General features: G+C 37.1%; 1 protein-coding gene across 1 annotated transcript; it reads left to right on the forward strand.

The window, feature by feature from the left end:
• The first annotated feature begins 1,948 nt into the window (after positions 1 to 1,948).
• LOC130737562 (uncharacterized) lies at positions 1,949 to 10,233 on the forward strand. The gene is made up of 9 exons (XM_057589370.1): positions 1,949 to 2,360; positions 4,214 to 4,260; positions 4,580 to 4,682; positions 4,861 to 4,947; positions 5,799 to 5,882; positions 6,167 to 6,220; positions 7,264 to 7,344; positions 9,258 to 9,303; positions 9,967 to 10,233. Exons 1-9 carry the CDS (start codon positions 2,079 to 2,081, stop codon positions 10,035 to 10,037), a joined length of 855 nt encoding a protein of 284 aa, XP_057445353.1. The 5' UTR covers positions 1,949 to 2,078; the 3' UTR covers positions 10,038 to 10,233.
• Positions 10,234 to 11,154: the final 921 nt, after the last annotated feature.

Raw genomic sequence — 11,154 nt, forward strand, 5'->3', positions numbered from 1 at the left:
TCCTGGCAACAAAAGCTGTGCAACTCAACTCAACCCGGGCTGTAATTATGCCCTGAAAACAGCTTGAAACATGCTGCTCCTGGAACCCATTGGTGAGCCCATATATCAATCGTTTCCCCCGTGAAAAATCTCCATAAAAGTAGCAAGCTTTAAACACTCGAGCCATCAAAGAATTCTCCACATTCATTATTCGCCAATAGGGCAGTGTTAAAAGCATGAAAAGAGCGAAAGCCAAGCCCTCCTCTATCCTTGGGTTGAGCCAATTTATCCCATCTCTCCCAGCACATCTTTCTCCTTGTCACATCACCTCCCCAATAGAACCTATTGATCATCCCCTCATCTTCCTTCCTGTTATTGTGTATGGACTCTGTGTGCTTTCAAGCCCATCGAAGACAAGGCCTGAAACACTACCACTTGTGAAGACCTAAGACCTAGTTGCTAGGTGTGCTTCGTGTGATTTGATTAGGGTTTTATTGAGTTCGTACTGAGTGTTCTCTTAGCAGCTTTATGCCATTGTTGTAAGCTAAGAGTTGTGTTAGTTGTGTGATCTTGAGATCTGTCCTTGTACTCTTGTTAGAGTTCACTGTGACAGTGATTGAGGGTGAGAAAGTGAAATGGGCTCTCATACTTAGGGGGAGGATCAAGTAATAAGCCACAAGTAGAGATAGGTAGAAAAGGTAGTTGAACTGGGGCAGTTCTGTTGAGACCTTTGTGTGCAATTTCTCTATAATAGTGGATTATCTTTCTCGGGTGAAAACCCTCCAAACGTAGGTGATATTGCACCGAACTGGGTTAATAATCTCTTGTGTGATTTTAATATTTCTGCCCTTTAACTTGCTTAATTGTTTGTTGTGATTTGTGTAATGTTATACAAGATGTCTTCGACATCTGGTGGTAGAACATATGTCCTATGGTTGCCAGAATTTCATCTTCAATCTTCAGTTCAACCAAACATTCGTCGGGGAAATCAGAGATCTATTCTGAATTTCCTTTGGTCACTGCCCCGCCACTACTGTTAATATTTCCTTATTCCTTGCCGACAAGCGTTGTAGTAACCGAGGCGGTGGATCTGGTCTTGGAGTGGATGCTGGAGCAGTTTCCTTGCAAGGTTTTGCGGCGGAAAGCGACAACGGTCCTGGAAGCAGTCCCGCCTCGGTATCTACGACGCTTGAAAAAAGAGCGGTTGAGATAGAGAGAACCCGCTCTCTCTTTCCGTTACTGCAACAAAATCGACATCTTCTTTGCGGACGTGAAATCGAGATTCATTCTGACTTTTTTCTCGCTCTGTTTGCTGTGACATGAGGGCGAGAGAGGTAGACTCCTTTATCTTCATCTCTCCCCCTTCATCCCACTGCTTCTTCATCCCTCGATCTGAATCTTCAATATTCAATTTTTTCCCAATTGATGAAATTCTGAAGATTGCTAAAAAAAAGGGGACATGAAGAGTCTAGCTAAATTTCACAAAACCCCAGCTCTTCCTTCAACCCCACAAGCCTCATTTTAATGTCATCATCGTGAAGTTCTGCCACCGCCGTGGAAGCACTGAACCTTGATTGCAAAACGACACATAATTTTGTAAATATTGAGCCTGAAGGACCTAAAGATAATAAGCTTTTAATTTTATTAACACACTCAACTCTTTAAATTTGTCAATCACACCCTCCGTGTTTCTTTTAAAAATGTGGAAAATAAGAAGAAGAAAAAAGTGCCACATGTTAATTTATGACTGGACACGTGATTCATATATCATACACTATCGGTATCATAGAATCCTCTTTTTTTTTAGATCGGAAAAATAAATTGCACCCGCTAATAATCGATCCCTGAACCTTCTCTTACTCAATCCATATGTCTCTTAACTCCTACCACTTGAGTTATCCTACGGAAACCTCATTTATGTATTAGTAGAAACATTTGGCCACATAATGAAAAGAAAAAAATAGAAATAGATTGTGTGGGCGATAATGAGTATGGACACGTAGTCCAAAATTTGGCGGTTGAGGAGAAACGAACCACAATCGCTCTTCCAGTCTACTCTTTCGTGTCTTGAAACAAACACCCAAACCCAACAACTCGCGATGCCAGGAGGAGCCACCGTCTGCTCCGGCCACCGGTTTCTCTGCCTCCTTCTTCCCGATTCAACTCGTCCCCGACTCACCAACCCAACAACAACAACTCGCTCACGCTCCTCCGTCTCAGTTCAGCTCCAATATTCCAAGCTTTTCCTGAAACCCAACAATGGCTTCGGTTCCAAGTTGAGTCTCACTCCAAGAGCTGCTGATTCTTCAACCACCCAACCTCTCGGTGCTTCCACCAACAACACAACGCTTGTTCCTGACGATGATTTCTCCATTTCTAAGGTCCCTTTTTTCTCAACTTTTCTTTTCGTATCTGAACCATTGACCCGACTGAACCGAACCGGACCGAACCAGAACACCCTAGTTTTGGTTTCAAAAAATAAAAATTTAGGACGGTCGCCGAATCATAGCTCAAGTGGTAAGTGTTATGGTACGTGTGAGTTGGGTGAGCGAGGTCCAGGGGTCGATCCCTCCCTGGAGGGTGTAATTTATCGATTCGATGTAAACAAAAATCTGAGCACTAAAATTCGTGATAATTGATAAATTATATATGTATACTTGATAAATCATGAAAATTTTGATAGAACCATCTATTTCATATCTAATTAATGTTTTGGACTTTTGGGAGATACAAGATACAATTTTGTATGAAAGTGGAATGTTTATAAAATACTGTTCAATGCATATCTAAATACACAAACATGTTGTTATAACTCTTGTGAGAAATTGCAAGCTAATTTTGCTGGCAAAGAGTGTGATAAAGATCACCAAACAAGAGAGGGTTCAAAAAGAATTTCAAACTTGTTCTTTTTGAGTTTTAGTCCTAGGTATGCTGTCATGTTCAATACTACAAAGAGAGAAAGTTTTTACTGTCCAGTGGTCCTACTTGACTCGAGCATGATTACTTTCACCGAAGGGTACAAAAACTGGCATTCTTTTCTTTGAAAAAGGATGATGGTTTTCACTAGTTAATTTAGAAGTTGATGTGTGCTTTTCACTCTTTCTCACAAGACCAGATGATATATTTTAACAAGATGAAAGAATTGAAATATATAATTAAGAAAATAATACTTTTTGTTTTTGACAGGAGAGGGTACAAAATACAACTAATATTACTTGGTTTATGAAGTAAGTGTGGATTTCAGTGTCTTGCTCTTTATGTTTTATACAAAGCAATTTTCTGAAGTACACTGGAACCGAAGGATACAAAAACTGGCATTCTTCTCTTTGAAAAAGGATGATGGTTTTCACTAGTTAATTTAGAAGTTGATGTGTGCTTTGCACTCTTTCTCACAAGACCAGATGATATATTTTAACAAGATGAGAGAATTGAATTATATAATTAAGAAAATAGTACTTTTTGTTTTTGACAGGAGAGGGTACAAAATACAACTAATATTACTTGGTTTATGCAGTAAGTGTGGATTTCAGTGTCATGCTCTTTATGTTTTATACAAAGCAATTTTCTGAAGTACACTGGATTTTGCTCAAAGAAGCAAGAAATGAGATATCGGTGATATATACTATGGTGTAAATGTGATTTGCTTTGAGCGAGTCTATACTCATATTGCAAGATTTGTTCTCTTCCTAGCTGTGTTTTGATGGATGAAATATGGTAGTTAATAGGTAAATTGTCTGTAATATTCTCCTGCTCTTTGAGGGAAGTCTTATTTCTCAAGTAACCACTAAATCCCAAAAGCTTAAGCTGTTGGGTAAGGATCACTTTAATGGTTTTATATGATATTCTAACACGCCCCCTCACGCAAGAGCCCTTTGGGCTTGAAGCGTGGATTACTGCACAGGCCCACCTACCATGTGCTTAATTAAATTCCACTTTTTAATTAGAAAGTGAGGGGAGCAAGGATCGAACTCTAAACCTCTCGGTCATAGAGGCTCTGATACCATCTCAAGTAACCACTAAATCCCAAAAGCTTAAGCTGTTGGGTAAGGATCACTTTAATGGTTTTATATGATATTCTAACATTATTTACTGTCGTAAGTTCTGGTTCATGTCACTCAGTTAAGCTTGCTGGTTCAATCTTCACATGATTGTCCTTGCCCTCTCTGCATAAAATTGTATAACTAGTTTCTGGGAGTGGGACATTTATTATCAGGATATTGTTTAATGATTGCAGGTTTCATTTGGTGTGATTGGTCTAGGTGTTGGAGTCACACTATTATCGTGAGTTTTATCTTCTGTTTCGGCTTCTTTATTGAAACCATATCTTATAATATATGGATTTGACTCTTCTAAAATGAGCTCTCATTTTATAAGGGCAAAGTAATATTTGACATGAATAACAATTGATATTACATGCACAGTTGCTGATAAATAACAAATTTTAGATGTTTTAAAATATTGGCAGTTGATTTTCCCATCAACGGTTATTATACTTTGATTTATCATCTAAATTGAATTACACCTAGATTTGAGGAGCCAAATTCATAATGTATCAAGTCCTCTTGTTTCTTATTTTGGTCCTTTTGTTTCATGTATACAGATATGGATTTGGGGCATATTTTAACATTCTCCCTGGATCTGAATGGTCAGCTTTAATGTTAACATATGGCTTCCCTCTTGCTATTATTGGCATGGCTCTCAAGGTGAAGAATATTTTGGAGCAAATTCATTATGTCAACATTGTGCAAAATAATCATGTTGGGAATTCCCTTCCTATTGTTCATGCCGTTGCTTCATGGTTTCTTGCATCTGTGTTGCTCCTCTGGATCTGGCATTTTCTGTATTCTTGATTCTTTTTCCAATGGACCATCTTTTTTGCAGTATGCAGAACTTAAACCTGTCCCATGCCTAACATATTCAGATGCTCAAAGATTGCAGGACAAATGTGCAACTCCTATTCTGAAACAGGCAATCTCATCATAGACTCATTCTTAGTGCCACGTATGGTGTCATTTTAAATGTTTCTTGTTATGGGGTTCTCTTCTTTTCCAGTTCTAGTTGTTAGAAATATAGTAGTTAGTGTCAATTTTTATGTCTCTAGTAATCTAGTTGAAGGTTGTTTTTATTGTTTGGTAACAATTACACCATGACAATATTGACTTATTGAAGGGTTAACCCAGACATTGCCCATTTATCCTATTTATTAAGCAAATAAAATCCAAGACTCATAACGTTTCCCTTTTAATCCATTTATCCAATAGCAATCAAGACTAGGTAAATGAAGAAAGCAAATAATGAGTGTTTAGGTTCTATTAATTAAATCAAGCTTTCCAATTTCGGGATATTTCTTCATTCGATTCTTTGTAATCTCTAAAGTAAAATGGTATTTTTCAAAGTAAATCCTAAAAGGAACATGTTAATTCTCTAACACATATGTCACTCCATTTACTCACCATTATGCTATAGGATAAAATGTGGATCTATTTTAGGCTTAGTGTTTTACCCATATTCACCTCGTGTATTGACACCTGTTAGGTTGCCCGTTGTATTTTACCTGGACTTGTTTATGACAATCCAAACCTTGTAATATGGAGTCCATTTTGAGTGGCGCCCATGGGTGATGTAAAGAATTGCCAATGATGTGTTAATACATCTATGAATGGAATTAGTTCGTTTGAGGAAATACACAATTTTAAGCACTCGAGACCAAACCCCTCTATGGTTTTCAATTTTCTTTTCTAGTTCTGGTGTGACACTATTTTCATAGTATTTTATATTAAAGAAAATATGTTTTAAGTGACCCTTTTGTGCTTTCTTAGGTGAAGAGCGATGTTACCAGATATCGCTATGGAGATGAACAGCACTTGGATGAAGCACTGAAACGGATATTCCAATATGGTCAAGTATGTTGTTTGAATGAATTAATTATCATTTTCTTAATTATCTTTTTGTACATTATGTATTTCTCCATTTTCATCTTTGTGAGGATTGAAGTAGCAAAAGAAGGGTCCTTCAAAAAAAATATTGTTGTTAGGGGAGCCCACAAACTGGGAGAATAACATAAAAGTAACATTTGGATCTCTTTATTTGCATGTGTTTGAAATAGACCTCAATGAGATACCTGAACCTACAGCTTGTGATATACTCTTCAGTTTTGAGACATCATTTTATCTGCTATATGTTTCAGGGAGGAGGAATACCAAGAAGAAGTGCGCCGGTTCTACAAATGATTCGTGAAGAAGTATGCTTGTCAATTTACTTTAAATCATTAATCAGTACCTTAATCTTTTTCAATTCATATACTTACTAAATCACTTTGAAATACATATAAAGAAAATAATGGCATACATCTCACTTTCTTTATAAGAAAAGTCTAAAGTAGAACGTGTAAATTTATGTTAGTAGTTCATGTCTCCTCTCTCACAGACATCTTCCATCTATCTACAGTTTGAACTGCTTTAAATAAACTATATTTCTGTACTGTTCTCACTCTATTACCATTTACAATGAAATTAGATTTTGTTATTTGAATGCTTTCATTTGTTCTATCTTCTGTTTGTATATCTTTGAGTTTTACCACAACTTGAGCCTATAACCTCTACCCTTATCCGTACCCACCACAACCATCTGGGTTACACACTTCCACATTTGAGTAAGCTCAAGCACCCTGGTTGTCTTTGTGCTCTGTGAGGTGCAACTAAATACCTTCTGTGGTACCTCAATTTTTTCAGGTTGTCAAAGAGCATTTTCTGATTGCATATAAAATATAGAAATTTTGTACCAAAAACAAGTTCGAATTATTAGCTATTAGTGCATTTAGATTTGCCTCAAAAGTCCATTTATTCCGCTTGACATCCATGTCATTTGATTTAAGGTCCACAATAGGAATTGTTTTAAATTCATTAATTTAACACACTATGCTAAACTTTCCTATGAATCAGTGCTGTCAATGGGCAAACTCTAGTCTTCATCAGTTATTCTTCATCTTATGATTGGATCCTCTAAACCTCAATACTGCCTTTTCATTTAAGAGAAGAAATGTCCAATCCATTTTGGTTGATCACGTTTTTGTCATTAATACTAAAAAATTTGTGTATCCTGCTATTCTATAAACATATAAGATTCCATAATACTCTTGAAATGGTTGCCTGTTAATATTCCTCTTGTAACAATCTATGTCGATCTGAGATGGTTCCTTGCACATTATTCAGTAGAATTTTTTGAATTGATATGTCTATGCGCATTCCATTTTTGATCTTTTGTCATAATGTGCCTCTATCTTAGGTAACACAAGATGGTAAATACGTTTTGGTCTTGGTTTTCGAGGCCAAGGCTCTGCAGCTGTCGGATTTTGAAAAGAGACAGGTATTTAACTTTGCTTTATTGGAGCATATATTTTTAATTACCTAGATCTTGCATACAATTTCCTCACATGTTAAAGAATATAACTGAGACGTAATTTCATTTCATTATTCTTGTATCCTTTGAATCTTCATGAGTGGAGAGAATAAAAGTTCTAGAAACTATATTATTCTTGGAATATTTTTACTAGTAATTCTTTTGTAAATTCATGGAAAAATTACAAGAAAGAAGAATAAAAAAACATAAATACCAAAACTTATATTACTCTGTATTTTCAAACAAAATAAGTCCCATTGGCAATCCTCCTTGCAACATTGTAGAAGATTCATCTTCATTCCATCGTCTCTCTTTCCTGTTGGTGAATGATTTGTGACGACCAATTCCGCCCTCTTAGCAATCGCTGCCAACATCTACTACATCTTCCTGTTTCTATCTTCCGTCAATTCCATCCTTATTTTCAACTCTTCACGCTATTACTCCACTCCTTCGAGAGTTCTTGCCATGCTTCTCGTCTTCGACCGCAGCACAGGGAAACTTGTGGTTTTCAGGCACCAGATTGGTGCTCTGATACCAGTAATAGAACCCAGAGATTAGAGTAGTATTATTGAAGAAACCCTGATTCCAAATTTAGGAATTAGGGGAACATACAAGAGAGAGAAACCGAACACTCTCCTTAAACCGAGAGAGACCCAACACTCTCCCTAAACCCCAATTCCAAAATGAATACCAAGATAACCATCCCTCACTAACTCCCTCTTTTTATAGGAAACTAGCCTTATTAAACTTCTAACTAACCCTCTAAATCACTAACAAACGCCTAACACTTGTTAACTAAGCTACTAACTAATCTATTAACCGTGAGTACCTATCAGACACACACACACGGAAGAACTTCGAGGTTCTGCATCTCCTAATGCCACCTCTCCCTCTCAACCCGTCTTCTAATTTATTTCCAAAATGCCTTATTCATTAACTCAACTAACTAATTACTACTATTCTATTAAATAATATTGTTAACTGACCGCACAAATCAATTTTTCACCCTATACATTCCCCTTGTCCTCAAGTTGGGTAGCATGTGATAGCTCAAAATAAATTCCGCCAGGGTCCCATTGTTTTGAAACCTGATGACCATGTTCCACAACAAAGACAATGATGTTCACCTTTGTGCCACTGATTCTTCTCATAGTCCACAAATGTAACTTGCTCATTAGTGTCAGCAATTCTTTCTTTCTTGTTCAAACTGGATCCATTCTCCTTATGTAAGACACAATTATTCTGATTAGTTGGTTGAGATTGACCTTATCTCAGGTCCTCAATTTGATTTGACAATACCTCTATGTGCTACATGAGCCCTCAGCCCTGCTTCATGACAACCAATCCAAGGGCCATGATATTTTGAGTTTGGGCCCGACAATGGAAAAAATGTGGCCAACTTCATGTATGGCCTTGATATGCTTGCAGCCTTCTCATGCGCTGTGCTTTGAGTTCGACCTTTGGAGTTTTCTAGCGGTCATCCTCTCCATCCTCATTTTCATTACAACGTAACATCGTCCACTTGGCGAGCACTGCTGTCGGGGAATTCTAGCTCTGGCTGGGACTTGCTTGAGCTCCAAAGTAGCTGTTTTAGAGCAGAATTACAACCCACTTGCTTTAGTCTCTGCCACCCGAGTCCCACTCCAAAATTGTATAAAACAATTCTCAAGAGATAAAATATACTCTATATAACAGGTTAGTGGTGTTAATCCTATGCATAACAACATTTATAGACAGACAGAAAACTTTAACCTTAGAGGGCCACTGTGCCTTAGGATTCTAAATCAATTCAATTCCTACTCACTGCGATTCTAAGATCCTGAGTTTTAATATCGAAGATATAAGTGCTAACTAATTTTCAACTTCTATTTTGTGCTTAGGCTAAATTTACTTCATTCTTTGGGCCTGGAGTTACAGCTGAAGTTGGTGAGTCTGAAAATTCAAATAACTTTGCTTATATGCAAAATTGCAAATACTTACAAGGGGCTTAAATAAGGTTTTAGTCCCCTGTTTCACGGGTACCATCTACTTTTAATGGTTTTAGTCCCTACTTTTACAGAACTTTGGTTTTCATCCCCACTGTTAACTGATGATGTATCTTACAAAGGAGGGTCATGTCATTACTGTGACATGTCATTTATGTTTTGTCACCTACTTTCCTGCCATGTCTCATTTGATAGCTAGCTCTTTTAAATAAAAACAATTTTCACTATCACATGAAGCCTCCTAAAGTTTAATTGCGTTTGTAGTGAAAACTTTCTTTTCTTAAAAGAGCTAGCCATCAGACCCGGTTTGAACTTTGATGAAAAGCAGGCCACATAGGATTACTATGGGCACGTGGCAATGGTGACGTGGTCCTCTGTTAGCCACATCAACGGTTAATAATGATTAATGAGATTAGATATTAATAATGGGGACCAAAACTACAATTTCCTGTAGAAGTAGGGACCAAAATGATAAAATTAGATGGTAGTAGGGAAAAACCGAAAAACCATATCTGATTGTAAAATGAGGATTAAAAGTTTACTCAAGCCTACTTAAAAGATTATGAAATGAATGATTGCATTCTGACATGATATTCGGATGCAGGCAAGAGCGAAAAAGACTTATATGAGGTTCGACTTATATCCAATACAGACCCCAGTGCCTCTCCATCATGAAGTTCTTGACCATTTTACCCTACTCTTCAATGTTGCTTGATTTAGTTAATTACAGGACTTAGGTCCTTTAAAAGTATTTGATTCAAAGGTATCGAGCTATTGTATAGTGTAAAATTTGATACAAATTTAAGAGGAAAAGTTTGCAGTTGAGAACAAAGAGCATAGCTAATGATATATCACGTTATTTTACTCTTGATACACGAGAGCTTACAAAACTAGAACTTGCTTGGCAATTCGTTTGAGATTTGTTTTGTTTTTGGTCCAAGTTTGAGATTGTTTGAACCTGGATTGCTCAAGTCAGGCTTGATGCGATAATTCATAAAAGCATTTTTTGGCATGCCAGTTTATTTCTTGTAAAAATATATAGTGAACATTTTCATTAGATGTAAAGATAAAACTATAAAAGTATATTACTTGACTCTCTATGTTCAGAGGTTGCGGAGGTTACAAATTTGCGCAAAGAGAGAACCCTGAAGTGAGTTTTTGTTTTTGTTTTTAAGAAACACTGGATCACTTGATATATTAAGTATTATAACAAACATAATTGCAGAGAAAGAACCATTTTTGCGCAAACAATGATTAAAATGGATTTCAATTTTTTATGTTACAAATTCAACATTTGATACTCAAACTATTACACCCTTACATAGGGTGTTCTCTTAGCGTCACTCAATAGGAGTGGCGAAAGAACATCCGGTGCCTCATAAAATATCACTAAATCACCCGTACTATTAGCTCCATATTTTGCCATAAAATCTGCACATTGGTTGCTTTCTCTGTAAGTGTGGTAGAATGCCGTAGACCAATCTCTGGAGATCAATTCTTTGATATGCCAAATAATCGCAGCATATCTGTGAGTGTGAGATATCGGATTCTGGATCAAAGATAACGCTTTAGTGCAATCTGATCTGCAACTGACGTCGGTAGCGCCTATGTCCCAAGCAATTCTCAAACCATGCAATATAGCCAATAGCTCCACTTCAAGACTGTCAGCAAAGTCTACATGCCCGCTGAAACCTATCAACCATTTGCCGTCGTGATCTCTCATAAGACCCCCAAAGCCTGCTCTACCAGGATTCCCGTAAGAACTGCCGTCAACATTGAGAGCCACCTGGTT

This window comes from Lotus japonicus, chromosome 2 (genome assembly GCF_012489685.1).
Source record: "Lotus japonicus ecotype B-129 chromosome 2, LjGifu_v1.2".
Classification (NCBI taxonomy): domain Eukaryota; kingdom Viridiplantae; phylum Streptophyta; class Magnoliopsida; order Fabales; family Fabaceae; genus Lotus; species Lotus japonicus.

Excerpts from the sequence above, each read along its gene's own strand:
- LOC130737562 (XM_057589370.1), top strand. The coding sequence starts at position 2,079 with ATGCCAGGAGGAGCCACCGTCTGCTCCGGCCACCGGTTTCTCTGCCTC. Across the intron at positions 2,361-4,213 it reads ATGATTTCTCCATTTCTAAG|GTTTCATTTGGTGTGATTGG; the intron begins GTCCCTTTTTTC and ends TAATGATTGCAG. Across the intron at positions 4,261-4,579 it reads GTTGGAGTCACACTATTATC|ATATGGATTTGGGGCATATT; the intron begins GTGAGTTTTATC and ends TCATGTATACAG.